This window comes from Centruroides sculpturatus, unplaced genomic scaffold, assembly GCF_000671375.1.
Source record: "Centruroides sculpturatus isolate CEXI.00-Female unplaced genomic scaffold, Cexi_2.0 scaffold1597, whole genome shotgun sequence".
Taxonomy (NCBI): Eukaryota; Metazoa; Arthropoda; class Arachnida; order Scorpiones; family Buthidae; genus Centruroides; species Centruroides sculpturatus.
The window spans coordinates 69,764-96,379 of NW_019385744.1; the positions used below are offsets into that span (position 1 = coordinate 69,764).

A 26,616-nucleotide genomic window follows, 5' to 3' on the forward strand; every position below is an offset into this window, starting at 1 on the left:
AAGAAAAAGTATTTTTAGAATATCTCAAGTTCGTTCTTTTAAAAATTTTATTTAATGTTTGTTTATATTTTATCGTTTACAAAATATTATAAGAAATTTTAAATGAGAATTCTCAAATATGAGTTCTTAATTATTATTATTTTTTAATGAATCGAAGAAAATGTTTAAAAATTAAAGCAAAAAATAGTTAAATTTTGATGCATTAACATATTTATTATTATTATTATTATTATTATTATTATTAATTTTATTTAATGTACAATATTTTAGTAATACAATTTCTTAGAAAAATATGTGCTTTATTAGAAAGCAAATGTCACGTTTCTATCATAAAATTGCATTGGTACAGTCTGTTCGCGCTAGGAAGATACTGCAAAGTAATGCAATGACATCATACAGGACGGACTCATTTCACAAATAGGGGCTTTCGAATTACAGGAGAGTGTAGTACAATACTGCATAATTATATTATTCTATCGTAATTAAAACTTATTAATTTTATTTACCAATAAAAATAGACATGTCTGTTGATCATGTGATAGTAGTCAGGATGCTTTCCTAGCGCTAACAGACTATATATATATTTGATAATTAAGATCACGTTCTACAGCAACCCCTATATAAGAAGGTTGAAGAATTGATTTATATTGGACAGAAGAAAACAAAAAACACTACTTTTATTTATTGAAAAGTTCAAAAAATCTCTTGAAACAAGTTCATTTTATTTACAGAAATTCACCAATTTGGGATCCTCCTCGTTAATCTTGGGCTGTTTTCGCTATAAAATTGTGAATACCATCTCCTGAACCTTACAATAAACTTATCTTCTGTAACTAAAAGTGGTGCCTTCAAGAATTTTTTATTATTCCACATGAGAATGTCTCGCTCAAGCTGTTAAGTGTAAATATTAATCATTTTTTTTCTCTAATTTTTCTTGTAATTCTTGGTTTTTGGGTTGTATAATTATCTTACCATGGTGGCTTCCAATAACAGTAAAATGCTGGCAAATATCTGTGAAAATCTCGATGGGGAGTAAAAATGGTGGACGATCTTTTGCTGTAAAGGACGTTCGGGAGTGATGCTCTGGATGTATATTCCTCTTCCGAATACGCAAGTGATGTACAGATGTACTATTGCTGGACCTATCTTCAAGAATAGAAAAGTATATATAAGTTATATATAGTAGATATGATTATTTAAGTTTGTATTTTAAAATAATTAAAAGCACATGATACTATAAGTAAAATGCCGGTAAATTGTTAAAATTGCATTGTTTCGCGCAGAACTAATATAAAATTATTGGTGATTTTAAGTCACATACAACTAAGCAACTCAAATCTAGTCATTCGTCATTCTCATACTGAACAGCTTATCAAAGAAGTATTATGAATGACTGATGGAAAAGGAAATGCAACCTACCAAGGGAACTTTCTACGGGAAAGTGGTCCTATTTAGGTGAAGAAAATTTCGGTAAACTCCACGTGACCACGTGTTGATCAGGTGCGAACCCACAGTAGAATTATCCGTTCGGCCACTACTGGGTAGTGGAATTAAAATGTTTTAGGATGTTTATGATAGTGATTTAATATAGATACACAAAGAAAGAACATAATTATAATCGTTTCTGTTTCCATTTAATTTTTTTCTTATAAACGAAGTGAGCCAAGGGTGGAGACTGCATTAAGCACGAGCGTGCCGCGAACCCGTGCCCTTGAAGTGAAAGTGGGCCATGCTCTCATGCCCCCAACCGGGGGGTTTAGCATTGAAATATGCATTTTTTTTATTTATTATCAACTGTAATATTTTAGAGAAATTTTATGCAAAATTACTACATGATGCACAATTTACTCAAAAAAGTTTTTTAAAGNTTTAAATACCTTAAACAGATTTTTTTTCAAAACTAAGTGATGCTAAGCTTAAAGAACAAATATTTGTTTGATCTCAAATCAGAAAATTACTGCAGGATGTACAGTTTGCTAAAAAATTGAATGACGACTAAGTGCATGAACGTCTTTTAAATGAGTTGTGACACAGTTTTGACATCATAAAAACAGAAAACTACGAAAAACTTGTAGGAGAATTACTTGAAAACTACAATACTTTTAAATACCTTAAACAGATTTTTTTTCAAAACTAAGTGATGCTAAGCTTAAAGAACAAGTATTTGTTTGATCTCAAATCAGAAAATTACTGCAGAATGCACAGTTTGCTCAAAAAGTCTTTTAAAGGAGTTGTAACACGGTTTTTGAGCAACAGAAAAACAGAAAACTACGAAAAATGTAGGAGAATTATTCGAAAAACTACAATAAAATGATTTGTAGAATGTCCCTTAAACTACACTTTTTACATTCACATTTAAATTTTTTCTCCGAAAATTTGGGTGCCGTCAGTGATGAGCAAGGGGAGAGGTTCCACCAATATGGAACAATGGAACAATGGTATCAAGACAGGTGAAAACTTGGAATGATGGGAGACTATCGCTGATTCCTTATGAGAGAAAGTGATATGGAATATAAATGAAAATCAACATTTGCAAAAAAGTTATCGACAGTATATTGAGCATAAATGTAATTTCATATAACTTATGTTTCTGAAAATAAAACAATTTTTTGATTTGATAAAAGTTGAATTTCTCTCCTAAATTTACCTATATTTACAATAAATAAAAATAAAAATTATATTCTAGAAAGTCTGGCATGTAATTTGACAAAATTTTAAGAGAAATCCTTAAAAATTTTATAGAAATCATAACGAAAATTAATAGAAAAATTAACTTCCTGTCAATAAATAAAATCGGATTCGCCTACTTTTCAATAACCGTTCAGATAGATATATATCTAACTTCTAACTAATCTTCGTTAAAAATCAATTAAAATTTTTAAAAACATTTTCTCGTAAATTTTGCAGAGAACCACATATGTTTATTATTTTTATTTTTTAAAACATTTTTATGTATTAAATTATATATTATATATATATGACTGTTTTCAGTTTGTACTGTACATTGAATATCATTCTAATCATCGAATTCTGTTATTCTTCTCCTTTCGTTTAGAAAAATCAAAAGCATTGTGATCCCCAAAAGCTCCCAACATGAATAGTAATGTGATCTCTCCGTCACCTTTGAGTTAGAAAAAGATCCTAGAATTAAAATGTCGATCCTCTATGAATCAAAAAATGCTTTGCATTTAAACCAGTTGCATGTTATTTAGATCATTTGTTGTTAATAATAAAATTCTCTTATTAATTTACTATTTCCAAATGAAAATAACTGAGCTAAAATTAATGTTTGTGGTCATTGCAAAAATCTAGAATTTCTTTCGAAAGTTTTCAATAAAATACAGTGAAACAGGTCTGTAGAAAAGTATATAACTTTTTAAAAAATGAAATATCCAGTAGAAAATTTTAATGAAAAGAACACGAAATTCAACGACACCGCAAATTCAAGTACAAACGTGTCTTCAAATGCCTCACACTGTGACCACGACAATGCCATAAACAGATAAATTTAAATATAAAAAACAAAATGCACCACTACAACATATCCACCCCTTTAAGTCACTTATAACAGAGAATAATACACCTACAGTTAGAAGCAGTGGCTAATATTCAATCAACTCATCATCCATCATCCATTTTATTACCTGTCAATACAGGCTACATTCGAAAATCTTTCATTAACAGTACATTTCACTTCCTTCTACAGTAACATATGAGAAAGAAACGAATTCCATTACTGACACAGTTCCATAGTCTAGTGATTTCCTCAATGACTGTGTCGAATTATAAGTCCTTTAAAAAAACGAAGAAAATACGCCTACGTTGGATAAAAATGCGCAACCTCCGCTCGTAAATAAATGAAGATAGTGATGATTTCTCCGACATTTCCATTAAGAGAAGTCATTAGGAAGGAAGAAAGAAAAAATTATTTTATATCCATCCATCAAATTAAAGGGGTGGGAAGAAATTCTTATGAAAACATTACAGAGACGTGGACTTTTGCCAATTTTTTTCGCGTCATTTAATTGGATTACACGTTTTCAATCATAAATTTTATTGGCCCACTTCCAAATATAGCTCGTTTTACTTTAAATTATTCAAATTTGATCCCATGCGTTAATTAATATTCCTAATTATAAATTAATATTTAACTTTGCTTTTATGTCTAAAAGAATCGTTTTTATTGTAATTTAATTGTAATTAGTTTTAATTTATCAAAAAAACCTGTTAAAATCAATATAATATCGATTATAAAGAAATTTAATAAATTAAACATATTACGTGAATAGTTTTAAAATATTATATTAATTTATTATTCGAAGTAAAGATATTGTTTGTAAACAGCCTTAGAAACATCAACACCGCTTCTGGAAATATATGGAACATGGCTTAGTGCCAGCAAAGTACTGTACATATCTTACTTGGGTGGAGAAATAATTTATGAAATTATAAAACATGCTTGTTATATTAATAAATAAATCTTTCCGTTTACTGAATAAAAAAGGAAAAAAGATGAAATTCTGGAAAATTTTTCTTAAAAATTCAAGAAATTACCTAGAGAAAGTACATGAATATTAAAGATTAACACTGCCCTACATTTCAAAGTTGTGTCACATTTCAAATTAATGTCGAGTTTTCCACAAGATATGTTTTTTGACTGAAATAATTATTAAATAATGACATTTCCTTGCATTTTATTTTAATTGTAACAACTAGATAAACACTTTTAAAGTTTTGTGTTTCTTTCCTTTTGTCATCCATACCAACATTGAAAACTTTTGGAAATGTTTTATAATTCGTACTCAAGAATATGTTTGGAACTGGATCCAATTACGTGATGCAATTTATTTGAAAGTACCAATTGTTACAACCGGACTGTAAATTGAATAGCTTAGAATATGATTGTTCGCAAAATGTCCGCTAGACAGCCCTTCAGCAGCTATTGTTTACTTGGCTGGCTTGGAAGTGTGATGCAGGGTCATAAATTTTGATATAAGTGTAGACTACTTACGTTAGACGAAACTAACATGGCTGTAGTGTTTGTTTTCTTCGTATGGTTGTGTCTGTTAGCATATCCCATTAGAAATTCATTGTGTATTCGACTATGACCTTTCGGGTGTAAGGAACAGTTATTAGAGAGATGCGACCGACGTTTTCAACGCGAAAACGTGTACGTCGGACGTTCCGCGCCGCCTTCCTGTGAGCCTAGAAGTTTGATAATGGCGTTTGGAACGTCAGTAGAATCGTGCTCGACGTTCTAAACGCCATTGTCAAACTTCTAGGCTCACAGGAAGGCGGCGCGGAACGTCCGACGTACACGTTTACGCGTTGAAAACGTCGGCCGCAATCTCTCTATTCTTCTTTATATCGAAAGCAACATTAATGCATATTAAATATTAATTCTTATTTAAAAATCAATAACAATGTCATTTAAATTGTATTTTTAGCGTAAATTATCATAATGGTGAGTTTTTCTCCATTTTCTTCTGATAATATGGCAAAAATATGTACATCTGTGTACAGTACGCCTACACTTTGCTATCTTCTTGTAGTTTCAACTTCAAACTAGCCATTTACAGTTACTAAATCAAACGTAAAAGAAAATCCACGTAACGACTTGTTATGTGGATGATATACGACAAGTAACTAGTAAGTTTATTTAATATTTATGAATGTCAATAAGGTTCTATTAAGGTCGTGTTCTTTGCGTGCTGCAGTGGCTTCAGGTTTATGTTACCTTATACAAATTCAATATGGAGTATACCACGGATTACAAATGATAACAGTGTTTACTTGACGGTCAACTATTATGCAATACAATATATATTCTATATTCGTCTGTGTTTTCTTGTGTTTAGGAACTAGTACAGAAGTTTGAATTGGTTACGAAAACTGCTCAAGTTCTTTCATTTACCATGTTTTAGATACTAATTAAATAATTCTTACGTAAATCTGACGTCACGTTTTTAGTTTTATAAAGAGGAATTTTTAAATAATAACAAAAAATTGACGTAAAGACGTTCATTGATCGCACATGCACGCAAACTTAAGACATTTACATTGATATATTAAGGTCATTAAGAATTTGGGATAAAGTTTTCGCTATTAGAGCCTATAAATAACGTAATACAGTATATTTATAAAATAGCAGTTGAAATATTGGTTTAAAATAAGTACACCTGAAACAGGTGTACTTATTCGTTCGTTTAATACCGTATTTACTCGGATATAAGACGATCTCGCGTAAAGGACGAGGTGTGACTTTAGAGATCAAAATAAAGAAAATTAAATTTATTAATACAATTCTAATTTTATTTCGTTTAATCACAAAATATTATCAAATGCATGTATGAAGGCAAACAACCATGTTTGCCTTAATACGTGATGAATGGAAAACAAAACCAAAACATTATAGTGCGCGTGTTGGGAAAAGTTTATTTTTAATGATTCAGAATGTGCTAATATTCATTAAAAATAACAATTTAACTAATATAAAATAACTACATTTATAATCATTGCTAAGCGATCTGTAGTTCATTAATGTTTTTATAAATAACGAGAAACTATTCTGTGCGAACGAATGAGATGCAACGCGGTTTTTAATTGATGGATGTAGGATTAAACCAATAAACAAAGGGATGTGTGTCTTCATTAGTTTACTTACGATAAATAGGCTGTAGACCTGTAATGAGAGCAGGAAGTATATACGGTTTACAGAAATTTTTGCAAAAACGCAAAGAATCCTTCGTTCGCACGTATAGGACGACCTAGGTTTTTGAAGCAGTGAAAAATGAATAAAAACCTCGTCTTATATCCGAGTAAATACGATATATATATTTTTAAAATTCATTAGCCAATTGAAAGAACGAAAGCAGAAAATCTTTAATTTCATACACCGAGTAAGCGTAATTAAAGTACACTCTATTCAAGACTGTATGCAAAAATATTTATGAGTTCAATGCAATAAAAATCGAAATAATATTTCAGGATGTGCAGAAAATATTTTTGTAAAAATAATTAGCATCAAAACTCACCACTACGGCACTTTTACTGCCGCAAGCAACGAAAAAGCAGTTTCCTTTGCGTAAGTACACGTATTGCAGCCACGTTCCCGGTATAAAAGTGGTCACAATTGCTGAATATCATTATTATCATCTGCAATGGCGCATTTCTTGTGAAACACAGATGCTTAAATGCACTTGGAGAATTTTGCTGTCATAAGAATTCATGCCGTGGGCTAGTGACTTTTTTCAAGTTCTCAGGAGAATAATCACCCTACTCAAGGAAGCTTGAACGCTGGAATTTACCCGTCGATGGCGCAAACATGTTACTTCACAAATCGTTGATGTTATAACAGTTGCTGGAAAGTTGGTGCATTGTTATCTGCATAAGATTAGTTACAACAAGTAGTTGCCTGCTGCCGGAGTGACCTTTTCATTGACCGTCCTTACCAGAATAGAAATGGTGTGTCATGGACATGGAAGACCCTGTGGAACGACAAGGCTCATCTTTACTTTAGTAGACACAGTTAACACCGTAAATGTAGCTTTTAGTGCATGGGAAAGTCTGAGGTTTTCCAGCAGATTCTACTACACTCGCTTAAATGAAGTCTGATATCGTGAATCCATATCAGACCTAATTTATCTTACAGATATTCTTCTTCGAAACTTGATTGTGAATCCATATCAGACCTAATTTATCTTACAGATATTCTTCTTCGAAACTTGATTGTGAATCCATATCAGACCTAATTTATCTTACAGATATTCTTCTTCGAAACTTGATTGTGAATCCATATCAGACCTAATTTATCTTACAGATATTCTTCTTCGAAACTATTCCTATAGGTATGACACGCTTTGTGATGACACAGAGATACCGAGGGATGCTCAACACAGATGCTTATGTCGTACTCCAACTGCAATAGCGATAATGCATACCGGATGTTGCGTACAGTAGTTTCTAAGATATTATACTGATAACAGAGTCATTAGTTGTACGTTTCCTACTACCTGATCACCTCGTTATCCGATTCTTGTTCTGTGTGATTCTTGTTTGCGGAGACACTTCAAAAGTTTGGTTTATCGAAGACATATTGCAAATCTGGCAGCCTTCGAAGACAGAACCACAGCGCATGTTAGAAGCATCACACAAGATAACATATGGTGGGTTGTTCAGGTTTTATTCCCTCAGAATGGAAATTAACATTGAGTAGTATTTCCTGTCGCTATGATCTCTGTATAGCAAATAAAATATATGTTGCTTACAGTGTTAAAAATATATGTACAAATAAAATATATGTTGCTTACAGTGTTAAAAATATATGTACAAATAAAATATATGTTGCTTACAGTGCTAAAAATTCCACAGTGGCGAGTTTTCGTACTAATATTTTTACAGAAATGTCTTCCGCATACCCTGAAATGTCATCGTACCAAATTTTATTGCATTTGGACTGCTAAATATCGCTGTACACAGCGTTCAGTATAGATACTTTAATTACAATTATTCTGTATTTTCAATGCTTACAAACTAGTTTGGATCTTTTTTTGATTTCAAAAAACTGGAAATTAAACTAAATTTACTTTATTTATTAGTAATTTATCAGGTACTAAAATGTTTAGTACATTTTGTTAAGATTAAACAGAGTGGCCCAAATAACAGTTAACGAAGTTAACTGATATTTAGGTTTATTGTATTTCGTCTAACTGAGTTTTGGTTAACTATACTGTATTTCGAAAGCCCTGTACTGTATAGAAAAATCTATAAAAATAACTTGTATTTATGGAATTTATTAAATTTTTAGATTACCTGTTTTACGTCCAGTGAGGCTTTAAACCAAGGTAAAGAAATTCCAAAAATTTTTACATAATTAGTGAGTTTAACAGTGGTCATATGTTGATTTGGTTCAGGATCTGCCTTCCAAGAAGACGACCAAATATGGTTACAAAAATTCCACCAGTTATCGGTATGGAAATTATTACCAGAAAAAATACTGGCTTGGTGTATGTTATTAAAGTGCGCTATATCGGCTCCATTTTCTGGTATCTCCTGCAAAAAGACTTCATCATATACTGAAACGAAAGGGTAAACCTGAAATTTTTCAACTTACTTGTATATGACAATTGACCGTATGTTGAGTACGACCTTTATAACGCCATAATCCTTGCTCAATCTCTGGAATAATGGGTGGTTTCCAAGATGGTGGATGACCCTCCGCGTGATGCCAAACGTATATAAAGCCATTTTGTTCAAGTGATGTCCATGTTTTAACTTTAGCAAATTCTGGAACTGGTGTAAAATTTGCTACGTTAATTAATAATTTTGATTAATAATATTAAAACAGGATGGTCCAAAGAATACCTACGTTTAATGCTCTATTGCAATTAATCGGCGTATATACAGATCTTACTAGAATATCATTTAGATTAGCAAATTAACTTTTCATCATAGTTACCGGGTTTTCAATATGTTTGCCCCCAAAATTAACCTCAACATTATTCCAAAGTTGGGCATCACACTTTAAAGAACTTCACTTGTACAGGAAGTCAAGGGCTTCTCTGAAAAACTCGAGTTAAACGATTGGACTTTTAAAATACTCTAGAAGAGATGCTCTCTAGCCCTTTTGTAGATGAGATAGAGCAATGCAACACGTGACAGATCGTCCACTTGTGCATAGCATTCCCATAGAAGTCCTCCGGTAGACACTTCTATGGGAAACTAGCCTTATTTGGATGTTAGATACGTACAGTAAAGCCAGGAAATTCCACGCGGCTAACTGGTTGGTCAGGCGCGAAACCATGAATAGTGTTCAGTGTTGTTATCCATTTGGTTACTTATTTTGATACACTGTATCTTTAGATGTCCCTATGAAAAGGATTCAAGGATTGAAATCTGGAGAATATATAGGTCAATTAATTTTCATAAAGCCAAGATCATTTAAGATCAACTAAGGGCAAATATATTGAACATATCGCAAATGGCTTGAAGATTTCCATACCCGTCGTCGGTTTTAATAAAACATTAAACTTGGTAGATCTTTTAGATCACCTTTAAGACATTATATAAACAAAACGTTACCTTTATCAGTATACGGTATTTTTAGGCAGGAACCATCTTTACCAGAAAATAACCAACCGTGAAAGGGACATTCTATGCAATCGTCGTACACTTTACTCTTCACCCCCAAATGAGCTCCTAAGTGCGGACAGTAGGCATCTAAAACGAAACTTTTACCAGTTTTACCACGGAATATTACAAACTGGTGACCTGAAATAAAATAATTGAGGGATTCTCAGAATGCAGCGTAGAGATTCTCAAAGAAATAAATAAAACAATTCCTCTTAGTTCTTCCATTGTAATTATATAAATTAAAAATTGAATTGAAGATCCTAAAAAGCCGATCTACCGAGTCATCACGCAAGTAAAACTTTTATGAGGATTTTCAAAAAAATTAATTTTTTTAATAGAATGAAACTTGCTCGCATCTGGGGTGGCCCAATAATCGGTTAATCGAGAATATCTGATTTTGATATAGGTGGTTAACTGAGTTTTGGACAGTCGAGATAGTTTCTATATTTAAAAAATTGGGGCTTAAACATTAATTTACATATTTTTTTTCCTCGTTTTTATTCATTTTTTATTTCAGTTTTTTTTTAAAGTAATATATCTAAATTACGTCAACTAGATTCGCTAATTTATGTAATTACAGCATTTTTGACGCTGACTTCTTGTCAGAACGAATTTAATTTAATTTTACAAAAATTACAAAATCCTCCTCATTAAAATAACTGGCAAGATAAAAATTGCGTTGAAACCAAGGATAAATGTTCAATTTTCTACATAATAAACATCCGCTTCCAACCCCAACATCGTTTCAAAATTCAACTTCACGATCATATTTTTGCTCTGAATCTTTATTAATTCTATTTAAAAAACGTATAAATTATATATGATTTCATGAAATGTGTATACGTCGATCCAGCTGCAACATAGATTTTACATGCAAAATCTTTGATACAACCATAGCTGTTCAGAGGGGTAGAGAAGGACACGTTCATGATCGTAGAGAGCTCGTGTTAGGAGCTTATACTAAAGATACAAAGTTCCTATTCCTCAGCAATCTTCTCCTATCTCACTATGACAGCTCTTATTATGGTTTTAGCTGAATCTATAATGGGCATGTGCTCATTATAGATCTGACAACACTTTATAGTGCTCTCAGGGCGGAAAGAGTTTAGTTTCCCAAATTTTGCCTGAGATATATCGCATGAAAGAGACAGGCATTATGTAATATTTTTTTACCATTTGAATCACAAAAACGAATATTAAGCTTAGCAATTGAGAAAATTGTGTTCAAGGATACTTGCAATAAAAAACAGCAATACTAATCAACTGTATGACGTAGGAGACACAGGATTAAATGACATATTGGAAATTAAAAACAAAAAACTCTCTTCCCTACAAAAATTAAAGATAATTACATATTTCCTCTATTTAACTATAAACGAAAAATACACAGAAAAACTTGGAAATAAGTATACAAATACAAAAATTATCGAGTGCAGTTACAGTAATTCAATACATATTCATTGTATGTATCAACTATCTTCTATATTTTCAACATTCACTTATATAAACAAGGATAATCAATGATGTAATTAAGGGTAATTAAGTTGATTTTCGGAAAAGTATACTTAAAACTGTACAAATTAATAAAAGCATTATTTATCTTCATTAGAAAAGACAATTTAAACTTGATGCTCTTAAACAAGACCTGATTAGATTTGTTGTGAATTTAAGATACGCTCGAGTCTTTAAACGGCGGCCAGTTTTTTGTTTCGGTCATTGGACGTTGTTCAGAAGTTTGACTGATTAACATATATGTGGCCCTTCTCCACCAAATAAATTTAAAAGCATGAGACACTATACTGTGCCTACCTGTGCCTGCCAGGACCTCCTAAGCTGTATCTTATGAATTTCATTGCCGCTTTGAATCAACAATAAATCTATATTTAATAAATCATATATTCGAATATATAAGAATTATTTCTATATTTAAAAAGAACATTTTAGGAAGTAATAATTTAGTTTTATGATGTTAAACATTGCTCAAGAGAATGACAACGTAATTCCATATAACAAGTTATCAAGACAAGAAATGAATTATTCTGTTTATCAATTAAAATGTTATTTATACCAAAAAACATTCGAGGAAGAAATCAACTTTAAGAGGTGAAACCATTAACTACTCTTATCAAGAATTTTAATCTGCCGTTTAAGTTTCCACAATGGTTTCCCATTCGTCATGCTACCTATATTTCTACAATACAGTATATTCTAAGACCAACACGGCGGTTCTTCATAAAATTGAATTAGTCTTCAGTTTTTATAGATAAGTACGCATTCTTTATCCAAAATTTTATTGTTTTAGAATAGATAATTCTAAAACTTCAAAATGAATGATTTCTTCACAAGATGGCTTGAAATCTAATGCTTTAAAGGCACCAGAGATTTTAAGGATTTCTGGTTTTTAACACATTATAAATCCTTACTTTACTGTTTAAATAAAACTTTTGTTAATTTTTTCTCATTTTAAGAAAAGTTTAACAAAAATTTTCTTGAAATTATTACATTTTAATATTTTTTTTATTAAGTAAAAACTATAACAAGACTTCTCCATCAGTTTCTCAGTGACATATTTATCAATGACGCGACACGAACAACGCAACTAGACGCGACGGAATGAGAGGATAATAATTTAATTTTTAAAAAAATAATTTTCACTATTACCTAAGGCAGTTACAGGTGCAGATTTTCCAATTTGAAGATCCCTAGATTCCATTAAAGGTATCCAACCATTAGGATATACAGGAGGGAGTTCACCAGGATCTCTGGTTTCGTTAACTTCTCGTACCAGCAAAGATAATTTCTGACGTCGTTTCCTGGCTTTAGGACGTAAATAATCGTAACCTATCTCTGTCATATCCTGTAGAAAAAGGTAGAAAATAATTTAGGTTAAAAGAATTTGCTTAATCAGCAGAAAGAAGCAAGTAAAGAAGAAATCGCATTGCAGCACCGATAACTAAAGAATAATAAAAGATAAGCAAGGAATGTGTTTTTGAAAGACCACTTACCACAGTTTTATCGTAATTAACTGAAGAATAGTAAATAATTATTAGCAAGAAGAGTAAAAGGATCAATTGATACGGTTTCTCTGCCGAATCCACAAGAATTATAACAAAATAGTGTAACAAACATTCGACGAACGACAAGATCCACGTCGTCATCCATAGCGTGATGCTAGCAATTCCAGATAGAAGAAACGACATTTTTTTATTTTTTCAAAAATTCTTTAAAAAATCTAAAATAGAATTTTTAAAAATATCTGTTTAGATTATTATCTACAATAAAAAAATACATAAAAATATTATAATGTTTGGTTTTTAACACATTATAAAGCCTTAATTTATTATTTAAGTAAAACTTTGATTAATTTTGTACCATTTTAAGAAAAATTGAACGAAAATTTACTATAGCTATATATGTATATATGTATATACAGTACTTAATATTTTTTTTACATTAAGTAAAAAATATAACATGTCTTCGACATCAGTTGCTCGGTGACATATTTATCAGCGACGCGATATACGCGACTGGACTCGACGTGAAGGGTGATGATAACGTCGATATCTTCTATAGTAATTATTATATCCTTAAGACAATAAACAAGAAAATTAATAATTTAATAAAGTTTTGAAATAAAGATACACGTTTAAGTTTTTATTTTTCTTTAAGCTGCAGTTAATACCACAACTGGTCGTAGACGACAAAACTGGTCTAAAATCCTGTTTAGGACACTGGAAAACACTTAAATCAAGTGAAATATTTTATTTTCATGAAAAATAAAACTTTCTCTATATTTAAATTATTTAAAACACCAAAATTCACTCATATGATGTCTATTTATGGTTCAAGTTTCCTTACATGAAACCGCAAGTACGAATTTTTGTGTTAAATTTTATTAAATTTTGACGTAGACTCGTTTGTTTATAGCTTAAAGTACTTGAAGTTTCTACTTGTTTCTTTTAGTTTCGAAGGTGTTGAAGAAGACTAAAGAACAAGTCGAAACGTTGTCCCGATTCGCAAGAATCTTGTGCAATTCCACAGAGAAAAGTGGAAATAAGCATAAACCATAAAAAGTTATTACGAAGGCCATCAAACTCTTCGAACGATATCCTAAATTGCTTAAAATGTTTGAATTTTCTATAATATTTGGAGTCAAAATTCTAAAATAGACTCTAGAAAAAAAATCTATATTTTTCACGTTTTTCTTCTTTTTTTTATTTCTATTCAAATTTTATAGTTGTAAGAAACTAAAATTAACTTTTCAGGAATTATTTTTACCCTAATTAATACGATTTTCTCTTATTTTTTGGGAATTTTTAGATTATATCTTCGTTTTTTAAACTATATTTGGGGCTATTTCCCCAAAACATATTTTGAGGAAATTTTGGGGGATTTGGGAGTTTTTAGATTAGATTTTTATTTTACTTTTATTTTATTTTTTGCTATAAATATTCCTAAAATTCCTATAATATCCCCAAAGATATTGTTTAGAGATTTTGGGGGATTTAGGGTTTTAGCTTATATTTTATTTAATTTTTTTAACTATAAATAGGGCCAACTTACTCAATGTCGGTATTTGGAATGGATTTTGAGATGTCCTCGAAATTATTTAACTAGTTTCTGAAATGATCCCTAATTGTGTCTATATGTGGTTTCTTCTGTAGCTGTATAGTTTTAAATATATTATTATAAAAAATTAATAATTTAATATACATATAAAAATTAATTTATTTATATAATTGTTCGAAATGAATCGATACCAAAACCGTAAGTTGAAACATTATTATTCCATTAAGTCATATTTCCTCCGACTTCATTAGCTGTGCTTTATGAACCATTTTAGAAATTTAAATTTACAAAATAATAAAAAATTTTTGCAATGTATAGGGAAGTGTAAGTATTGAATTACAAACTACTCTTTCGACAGGCCAAATTCTTTCGCGATTTACAATTTTTTCGACATTAATTACAAAAATTTTTACACTTTATTAGTAAAGAACATCGAGTAAGGTCCATCGATGTCTGGTCGAGTCACATAGACAAAACTGAATTCCACAATTAAAATTATTTTATAATAGCATAAATATTTACAGATGTGTGTCAATTATAGCCTAGTTCTAGGTATATGATTTAAACATTAAATCTTATTCCTAGAAAATCTTATGAATGATAAATTGTTTTGTTACAATTGCTACGTATTGTCTTAATATAAATGGAAGCTTTTTAACTACAAAAAACATCACATGCCTGGTGTTTTTTCTATTTTGGGTGCTATTAATTTTATTACTACTATTATTAATATGCGGAGAAGAGGCATTGGGGGCTAGATCGTCTCCCTTTATGTTTGATCTGTAATGGTTACTGCTGTTCTGTTTTTATTGTCTCTTCCCGTGTTGTCCGGGCTATTACTATATTATTGACTGAAGTATTATTGTAATTTTAATACCTCTTTTTATTGATCCTATTATTCTTTGGAAAAGACAAACAAAAACACTCTAGGCCCAATAAGATAAAGATTCCGCAAAATCCACCCTTCTTCTACATCTCGACAAATATGAGAAATACTAGAGACTAGATACTAGAGCAGATAGAAATACTATCTGCTGTGTAATGCAGAGCCAAAAACAAACCAGTAAAAATCTGAAAAACCAAGCACAACATTGTTTATAACAATGGATAAAATGTTCTAGAGTAAAATATACATCTATTACAACAATGAAACTTTGAATATTTCAGAGTGAAACAGATGTCTTTTCCAACAATGGAAAATTGAATATTCTAGAGTGAAATATACGTCCTTTTAACAGTGAAAAATTGAACATTTCTGGAATGAAATATAGGCCTACGTCTTTTTCAACAATAGACAGTTCTCGAATATCTTGAAGCAAAATATACATCTTTTACAACGACAATTCTCGAATGTTCTACAGTAAAATGTGTATATTTTATAACAACGAAAGCGTTTTTAAAGGTTCTAGAATAAAGTAAACATCCGCTAACCTATAATAAATTATCAGTTTCTAAAATATGGAAAATTTTAAAAACATTACAAACATTAACCACTGTTGCAACTAATATATTGCAATATCTCTTCAATTACGTGTCTTAAAGTAGAATAATTTTGTAATTTATTAAAGAAATGTTAATTTTCAAACAGTGTTTTAGAAATTTCAGTAAAGTTTCTTCTCGAAAGTATAAAAATATGTTAGATTTTTCTAATTCTTTTTAACTTCGTGCCAAACGTAGGCAACCAAAACCTAATTGTGTCTGTCTGTATGTCTATCTGTGATATACTGTTATAATTTTTTTTATTTTTTTTTATTTTTATGACAAAACATTTAGATTTACTTAGATGGTCCATGGATTGGATGGTATATGGATTGCGGGTAGAAATTTAAAACATTTTATTGACTTATTAATACAGTTTACAAGCAGTAGCTTCGTGTTTTACGATTATAGAGATAGCATATCAGCAACTTTCAGATTTATAAGTGTACACAGTAGCAGTCTTCTGTATAAATAATTCATAAAATTCTATATAAGGATATATCGCTCAGTCGATATATACATATATAAATAAATAAAATTATATTCTTGCGGCAAAATCATCGAAAAATTATACTAAAATTGTACTAAAGTGGTCTTACAAGTGTGTTATGTTTACATAAAATTACGAGATTTTAGACTGGATCCGAATTCAAGTACAGGAGAAACTAGAAGGTAACTGTGGAGATTTAATTTTGAATGACACAGAGGAGCTGAAAAATCTATAATTTTGAATTTTAAATTGTATACAGGTAAGAAGAAATTTTTTAAATGTTAATTTCAATTATAAAATCAAAAATAGAACACTATTATATAAAATTCTTAAAATAAATATGTTATTATTATAGAAAAAAATTATAATTTGATATCTATTATAATTAATCTAAACAACTTTAATATCTAGAACGTTTCTAGAATGCTTCTCAACATTATAGAAAGCGAGAATTTATTTTAATAACTGAATATTTTGCTCTAGAATCTAGACAGTTCAAGAAACTGTTCATTGTTGTTAAAGATTATTTTTCTTATTGGTAGATAAATAATCTATTACAATAATGCTCGGTATTTTGAATGTTCTAGAATAAGCATGACTTTACAGAAACTGACACTTTTTATCTAAATGAAACTGATTATTGTAAGAGGAAAAAATAATCTATTATAACAATGGTTTATTGAATGTTCTAGAATTACGACATGCATTCTTTCTTGACAGCAAACTGCAGATTATTTAATAAAAATGTAAAAGAACAATAATCGAAAGTATCGAAGAGCAATAACATGCGTGTAAATGTTAATAAAACATATTTTTCTGCGTTTCATCAAAAGTTAATCAATGAGATAAAACGAATTCTGGGTCAGGATTGTCTTTTGTCTGGGTCAAAGTTGTCACATGATTCGTCCTCCGATCCAATTTTAATTTGTTTCTATTATCTACATACTCTTCTACATGCGATTTTAATCGTTTTATAAGTAGGAATGTGTAGTTGAATAGCATTATACGATGTAGAACACAAATTGTCCTAAATTTTTCTTGTTTAATTAAAACACTTAAAACAAATCTCAAGTTAGAACAGGAAACTTAACTTGAATGTTTCTGATTTTTTATGCCCCTTACTGCGATATTAATAATTAATGTTAATAAATTAGTTTATTAAACTCTCTAACGTACAAAAAAATTTATAAGATAAGTAATTTTTAATCCGTCTTCATTTCTGTGCGGATTCTTTAATACCGTTACTATATGGACGAAGGATTTAAATTTAAATTATTCTCACGTGTTGATTGTCACTTAGATTAAGTTTCCATCCTCCATCTTGTATTCAATATGGCAGGTATTTCAATTCATTAACACCTAACTTTATGAGTCTATTTACTTTAAAACATGACTTGACCCTCGTAAATCTTTTAATTAATTTAAATCTACCGATACGTAATTGCATATGCGAAATTTATAACCTTTCACGCGAGTTACTAAGGAAACATGAAAAAAATTATGCGTTAAAGTAACAATATGCATTCAGTTTTAACTAAATATAGTCTGTATATCTGGCCTAAGGCCAAATATTATTATACAAATTAAAAATTATGTACTACTATTTAACCACACAAAATCTATACGATGATATAGCATTTTAATATTAAAATTATTTATTAAAATATAATTATATAATACTAAAACTATAAGAAATAATCCTAAGAATGTAAAGTAAATGCATTATTTACAGTCAAACACGTAAAAATACGTTAATTTTGACGCTTTGCTCACTTAATTGGGATCATCTAGCCGTTAACTGATTATTATAAAATTTTGTAGAAAAAATTAATTTTTTTAAGTTTAAACTGATTAAAATAATATTCTAAAGATGGATTTAATTGCAAAAAATTCGATAAAAATAACAAAAATATTGGCAAAATGTCCACAAACTGGGTGTGAGCTGTACATTATTTTTTCATTACACACGTATGAAATTATATATGTTACGAACTGGAAAAAAAATGTCTGAAATTATCTTTATTATTATCATTTTCATCACGAAATTATAAAATAAATTATTAAATAAAATTTAAATTGATTAATTAACTTCTGAAATTTCCGTGATTGTTTTTTTTAATATGTAAATTAGTCTAATTTACCCCCCTCTGGTACTTTTTCTGTAGAACTAGTTTAATTTTAGTAGCTTTTTCCCTAATATTTCCATAGAATAAGTAGTTTTTCCCCTACCTCTCATAGAAATTAATTTAATTTAATGTTTTCCTCTCTGGTGTTTTCTACGGTAATCAATTAAATTTTGGTAACTTTTTAAATAGAATTTTAGTGGTTTACCTCTGATTATCATATAAAAAGTAGTTTTGCTACTATAATATATTTTTTTCTGATAAATTTTATATAATTGTAGAGATTTTTATTTTTATAAAATAAATGCCAATTGTTAAGTTTACATATTTCAGTTTAGTAGGTTATCCTCTGATATTGTATATAAAATTATTTAAACTGTGCTGTGCTTCTAACTGTGCTTCTAACATGTCCATAGAATTATTTATATTCTAGCAGTTTCCTTAAAAGTTTATAAAAATCCATTCCATTTTAATGAATTTTCATCCAAAAATTTCACAAAATTAGGCACTTTTAATGATATATCTTCTTCGAGTAATACTATACATTAATGCAATTTATTTTAATTTTTACAATATTAAACAAATTAATCAAATTTATAAACAATATTCCGAAATTCTTAAGATTTTTAAATTGAAAATTTCCCTAAAAATTTTATAAAATTTTCCTTTATTTTTAAGGTTTTTAACTTGCGTATTTTCCTAAAAGTTCTATAAAAATTCTCTTATATTTTTAAAGTCTATAATTTTTTAACGTTTTTAATGTATAAAAACACTTAAATATTTATAAAATTNACAAGGTGCAAAGGGGATGTTTTATAGGAAAATATGCACTCATATTTTCCCTAAAATGTGTACAAATTTCTCCTAAAAAGTCAACAAATGTTTTTTATAAACTTCTAAAAATATTTCCTAAAAATTCTACAGCTTTTTCTTAAAAGAATCTACATATTTTTCTAAAATGTCTACAAATATTCCCTAAAAAATTTAATATTAAAATTCCCTTCAGAAACGATATAAATCACGCATTTTTACATTTTTTTACTTTAAAAAAATCACTGGGGTGAAATATAATTTCCATTCGGAAATTAGAGAAAAACGAGAAGAAAGAAGAAACAAAATTTATTTAAAAATCCGGAAAAATCGACTAAAAGCAAGTAATGGGTGGTGACTATGCCTATCACGAAGTACAAGTCGACAGACGAGCTCTTAGACATTTCAAGGTTGTCACAACTTACTTATGGACTATCTTTTAAAGACAAGACAATCTAATAAATTATAAAACTATATATATATATATATATATTATATTTATACTAAAATAACTTCAAAAAATTATTTTATTCGAGGAATAAATGCTTTTTTTTTAAATTCTAAAACAAGATAAAGTAATTATAAAACTTCAACCCCTTTAAGCACTATACATTATTCAAATATGCATTTTCTTATCTGGAATTTTAAATTTTTGCATCATTCAATTTTATTGCTCTCATCATTAATGCATATTTTAATTCACAGAATTTTATTATTATTATTTTTTTCGTTAGTTTTTATACTGTAAAGTTAAAATTGTTCAAAAATTCTTTCTAAACCACTATTTTCTACGCTGTTTTGTTCGTATGCTGTTACTTTTTATTTTTTATGTTGAACGATTTTTGTTGTAACGCTTTAATTAATATAAAGCAATATTAATTAATATTATTAATTAATATTGCTTTCTGTGCTACGTTATTTTTCATGCAAACACTTTACTTTCTGTTATCACTCTATGTTGCATTTATTTCTACGCTAACACTTTCTATGATATCATTTTGTATGCTGCATTACTTTCTATGCTATCACTTTCTTTGCTGTCGTTTTCTATTCTACATTGTTTTCTATGCTATATAACTTTAATGCTACATTACTTTCTACTGTATACAACTTCTATGCTACATTCTTTTCACATTCTATACTAAATTCTTATCCTTATTACTATTTCTACGCTGCATTATTTTTCATGCTGTTGCTATCCATACCGTATTATATTTTCTCTATAAAAATAATAAAAAGATTGAGACGATATGATTTAACAAATTGTCCCTACCTGAAATTAAGTTTTGGGGATTTTTCATTGTCCAAAACAACGCGCTCGGAGTGAAGTAAACTCGCGAATATCTTTTGAATAACTTTCCGCGTTCATACGATTCATTCACTTTAAATACTTTAATTAAACTGAATGAATATAAAGCAATTAAACTTGAACTGCAAATTACTCTAATTTTCACTTCGTTACATACACACACACAGCACTTTCCTCTGTAAATTTTATACACTTACACCGGCGAAAAATCTAATTTTATGGGATAAAAACACAAAAAATTCCATTTCTTAATTCAATAAAAGCGTTAAACATTTATTTCTAATTTATATAAAGTCTAATTTGCTTAATTTATATAAAATTGGTGATGTTACTAATGCAATAATTTAAAAACAAATAAAATATTTTAGCTAATTTGTCTGAAAGTCATTTTGAAAAAAAAATTTTTTATTTTTATATTTAAAGAAAAAAAATAATAATTTTTCACTTTCAGAAATGTACAGAAATTATCTTGAAATCGATGCGATTTATCTGAAATTTATTATTTTAAATGAAATCGATCAGTAATCTGCATAGAAATTTATTAATTTACTTTTTCCTATCGTAAAATTCATGTGTTCTCTTATCTGAATGAACAAATTTATCTTGAAATTTACAATTATTTCGAATGAAATCGACTAATTGTCTTGAAATTTTAACATATCTTAATTACTCGGTTTCAATTAAAATACTTGTAGTTATTAATTAAATTAAAATTTACATTTATCTACATTGAAATTAAGTAATTCGAATAGAATTTACAATTTATTACGTTTGGAATAACAATAATCTTATTCGAAATTCACAAACTAATTTAAGTGAATTTCATTAATGTCGATTAACAAATTTCATCTACTCCTAATTAAGATAGAAGGCTGAACCTTCGCATTTTAATCATGTTTTAATAGTAGGAGGATTTTGATTCCGGGTGATGAGTTGGTGGGGTGTAACCCCACCCCCAACAGCCTCCCATCCGAAACTCTATACGTATAACCAAACAGAATTTAATCGTGATATATTTGTGTAAATGGCTGTTACGATGTATACAGCGAGGGCTGAACACTTGAACAGTTAATAAATTATATAAATTATGTACGTGTCTAGTACACTGTTCAATGATGCTACATTTCTCTTAAAAGCTGTGTTTGATAGCTGTTATATAACGTTACTATTAAATGAAATATCACTAGTATCAATGTGGGTTTTAAATATGAAAACGTTTTAAAACATTCCTCTGGTTTTTGTTCTACTATAAGATGATGATATCCACCAATATTATTATTATTATACTAAATTTCCATACTAAATTTTATACTAAAATCTATTTCTAATAACATACAAGGTGCAAAGGGGATGTTTTATAGGAAAATATGCACTTAGATGTTAAAAGTAACAGTGACTTTTGAACACAGGCCACTAATGCTGAATAGGATAATTAGGAAAAATTTGTATTAAAAAACGAGTGGACCAAGTAAAAATGAGGCTTCAGGAACTCCTGCAGTGTTCATGAGGCCCTAATCCAGTGGAGTTTTCGACTCGTATCTGGCCACCCCACTCCAGAGTCGTAGTGAGGCCTCAAGAATACAGCATAGAAGTTCCTGAGATCCAATATATCATTGGCCTTTCTTTGTCCTTCTTTGTTGTTTATTCTAGTGATAAAGAATCGCTGTAAGCAATGTTTTAAGTGTTCAAGTTTTAAATAATTGCTGGATACTGTTCTTTGATTTGTTCAATGTTCAAATTTATTAAAATTGAGCAGTAAACCGCAAATTCTTCAGCAAAATTGCATCAAAAATTGCTAAAAATTTAGTGAATGGTTGTCTCTTTAATCCGAAAATATTTTCGGAATAAAGAGACAACTATTCACTGAACGAATATACAGCTACAATTAGTAAATTCAATATATGCTAAAAATTTATTCAAAAATTATCACAATTGATTGAAATATTAGAAAAATCAAGGAAAATTTATTAAAATTTTGTTTATTTATTATATACAAATTTGATTAAATAAAGGAAATTATATACAGAAATTTATTAAAATTATATACAGAACTTTATTAAAATTTCGTTTATTTATCATATACAAATATGATTAAATAAACGAAATTATATACAGAACTTTATTAAAATTTCTGTATATAATTTCTGTATATACACATTTACAAAAATATTTGTGTCGACTTTCATCAAAATTGCAAGTTGACATATTCTGATAAGAATTAAGAGTAAATACTTTCAATTTTAAATCCAATTAAAACAACTTTTACTAATTAATTACTTGAAAAAATGCAATTTTTTGAAAAAATTAAGCATTATTATATGAATTTTTATACAGTTTATGTGTTAAAGTAAAGAAAAACGCGAAACAGGTAACTAAAGCGCATTTATCTATCGTTCTAGCGCATTAAAAATTATCTTAATTATATAAAAGTCTACTTTTTATATAGATAAAAACCTTTTACAAGTGTTTTAAGCACTACCCCCTTGTTATTATTACGTTTCTAGTATGACAAAACTTACCTTTTAAAGTGAAAAGTGGAAGGAGAACTGTTCATGCCCACTGTATAGTGAGGTATATACTGGTATGATCACGTCTACGCAGACAGGTACGTCGTCGTCATTGATTGATACTGTTGTCCACCCTAGATGGCGTTGCAATAACTTCCTGTGACAAGGGGAGACCGAGAAGGGGGGTTTTTATGTTCTTCCTTTTACGAAATGCAACTTTTGTAATGTTTAGGAGCGATGATTTTGCTTGGAAATTCTCCATAAAAATTATGCTTTAATTGTTATTTTATGCTTAAAAATTGTTATAAAATGTTAGGAATTTAGTAAAATATACTATTTTAATTATAAAGACGAGCGAAGTTAGATTATTTTTAAATTAAAGATAAAAGTTGAGAAAATATTCTTCTGGTTTCTGTTCTATTATAAGGATGATATCCACCAATATCATCATCCTTATACTAAATTTAAGCGAATGTGTCGTCAGTGCCATTATCCTGGTGTTACTTTCATGTAATATGTCATGGATATATTTATCCCTGTATTACATTCAAGAAAGGAATAGTCGAACGATATGGTTTCCTAGCTCTTTTTTTTATATAAAATAGTAATTTATAGAATAATTTGGTTATTGGGGCATTAGGTAAATCCATATCTTTAAATACGTTGTTAACCTATTTCAGTTTATCATTATAAGCAATTTTTTGATATTGACCAAAAGAGAAAAATTTGACAATTCTTTCCATCAATGGCAATAGCTATTATTTGAGTTGTTACAATGATCTGTAAAGCTATATCGTGATTATAATTTAATTTAAAAAAATGCAAAACAGAAAATTTAAAGTCTGTACCATGTGCAGATACCATATTAACCCTCAATGCGTTAAAGTAATATCCACTAATGATAATTTTCACTTTCCCAGCTAATATGTATATAGGCCCTATAACAATGGAAAGTACTGGAATGGTGTCAAATTTCACTCTCTGGGTTTTTTGCAAATGTTGAGTTTTGAGATAACATGAGACCCAAAAAAGTCAAGAAAAAAACCGAGATTCTGTGTAGGTGTGTTGGCGTCTATTTCGCTTAATAGAGAGGTTGCAGCCGACGTTTTCAACGCGAAAACGTGTACGTCGGACGTTCAGCGCCGCTTTCCTGTAAGCCTAGACGTTTGACAATGGAGTTTGGAACGTCAGTGGAATCATGCTCGACGTTCCAAACGCCATTTTCAAACTTCTAGGCTTACAGGACAGCGGCGCTGAACGTCCGACGTACACGTTTTCGCGTTGAAAACGTCGGCTGCAACCTCTCTATTAAGCGAAATAGACGCCAACACACCTACACAGAATCTCGGTTTTTTTCTTGACTTTTTTGGGTCTCATGTTATCTCAAAACTCAACATTTGCAAAAAACCCAGAGAGTGAAATTTGACACCATTCCAGTACTTTCCATTGTTATAGGGCCTATATACATATTAGCTGGGAAAGTGAAAATTATCATTAGTGGATATTACTTTAACGCATTGAGGGTTAATATGGTATCTGCACATGGTACAGACTTTAAATTTTCTGTTTTGCATTTTTTTAAATTAAATTATAATCACGATATAGCTTTACAGATCATTGTAACAACTCAAATAATAGCTATTGCCATTGATGGAAAGAATTATTGTCAAATTTTTCTCTTTTGGTCAATATCAAAAAATTGCTTATAATGATAAACTGAAATAGGTTAACAACGTATTTAAAGATATGGATTTACCTAATGCCCCAATAACCAAATTATTCTATAAATTACTATTTTATATAAAAAAAAGAGCTAGGAAACCATATCGTTCGACTATTCCTTTCTTGAATGTAATACAGGGATAAATATATCCATGACATATTACATGAAAGTAACACCAGGATAATGGCACTGACGACACATTCGCTTAAATTTAGTATAAGGATGATGATATTGGTGGATATCATCCTTATAATAGAACAGAAACCAGAAGAATATTTTCTCAACTTTTATCTTTAATTTAAAAATAATCTAACTTCGCTCGTCTTTATAATTAAAATAGTATATTTTACTAAATTCCTAACATTTTATAACAATTTTTAAGCATAAAATAACAATTAAAGCATAATTTTTATGGAGAATTTCCAAGCAAAATCATCGCTCCTAAACATTACAAAAGTTGCATTTCGTAAAAGGAAGAACATAAAAACCCCCCTTCTCGGTCTCCCCTTGTCACAGGAAGTTATTGCAACGCCATCTAGGGTGGACAACAGTATCAATCAATGACGACGACGTACCTGTCTGCGTAGACGTGATCATACCAGTATATACCTCACTATACAGTGGGCATGAACAGTTCTCCTTCCACTTTTCACTTTAAAAGGTAAGTTTTGTCATACTAGAAACGTAATAATAACAAGGGGGTAGTGCTTAAAACACTTGTAAAAGGTTTTTATCTATATAAAAAGTAGACTTTTATATAATTAAGATAATTTTTAATGCGCTAGAACGATAGATAAATGCGCTTTAGTTACCTGTTTCGCGTTTTTCTTTATTTTAACACATAAACTGTATAAAAATTCATATAATAATGCTTAATTTTTTCAAAAAATTGCATTTTTTCAAGTAATTAATTAGTAAAAGTTGTTTTAATTGGATTTAAAATTGAAAGTATTTACTCTTAATTCTTATCAGAATATGTCAACTTGCAATTTTGATGAAAGTCGACACAAATATTTTTGTAAATGTGTATATACAGAAATTATATACAGAAATTTTAATAAAGTTCTGTATATAATTTCGTTTATTTAATCATATTTGTATATGATAAATAAACGAAATTTTAATAAAGTTCTGTATATAATTTTAATAAATTTCTGTATATAATTTCCTTTATTTAATCAAATTTGTATATAATAAATAAACAAAATTTTAATAAATTTTCCTTGATTTTTCTAATATTTCAATCAATTGTGATAATTTTTGAATAAATTTTTAGCATATATTGAATTTACTAATTGTAGCTGTATATTCGTTCAGTGAATAGTTGTCTCTTTATTCCGAAAATATTTTCGGATTAAAGAGACAACCATTCACTAAATTTTTAGCAATTTTTGATGCAATTTTGCTGAAGAATTTGCGGTTTACTGCTCAATTTTAATAAATTTGAACATTGAACAAATCAAAGAACAGTATCC

General features: G+C 29.2%; 1 protein-coding gene across 2 annotated transcripts; it reads right to left on the reverse strand.

Annotated features, from left to right (window-relative positions):
- Positions 1–667: 667 nt before the first annotated feature.
- LOC111641705 (cholesterol 7-desaturase-like) lies at positions 668–23,562 on the reverse strand. Of its 2 annotated transcripts, none has more exons than XM_023387915.1 (8): positions 23,431–23,562; positions 13,137–13,363; positions 12,793–12,988; positions 10,081–10,269; positions 9,113–9,291; positions 8,812–9,051; positions 973–1,146; positions 668–891 (listed from the first exon to the last, which is right to left on the reverse strand). In XM_023387915.1, exons 2-8 carry the CDS (start codon positions 13,329–13,331, stop codon positions 736–738), a joined length of 1,329 nt encoding a protein of 442 aa, XP_023243683.1. In that variant the 5' UTR covers positions 13,332–13,363; positions 23,431–23,562; the 3' UTR covers positions 668–735. The 2 variants fall into 2 exon arrangements, with proteins under 2 accessions (XP_023243683.1, XP_023243684.1); XM_023387916.1 differs by lacking the exon at positions 23,431–23,562 and adding an exon at positions 20,876–21,067.
- Positions 23,563–26,616: the final 3,054 nt, after the last annotated feature.

Bases quoted from the DNA above. Each gene is read 5' to 3' on its own strand.
- LOC111641705 (XM_023387915.1), bottom strand. From the start codon at position 13,331: ATGTCGTTTCTTCTATCTGGAATTGCTAGCATCACGCTATGGATGACG. The intron at 10,270-12,792 runs GTAATAGTGAAA...ATTTTATTTCAG, and splicing joins TGCACCTGTAACTGCCTTAG to GTCACCAGTTTGTAATATTC. The intron at 892-972 runs GTAAGATAATTA...TACACTTAACAG, and splicing joins TGTTATTGGAAGCCACCATG to CTTGAGCGAGACATTCTCAT.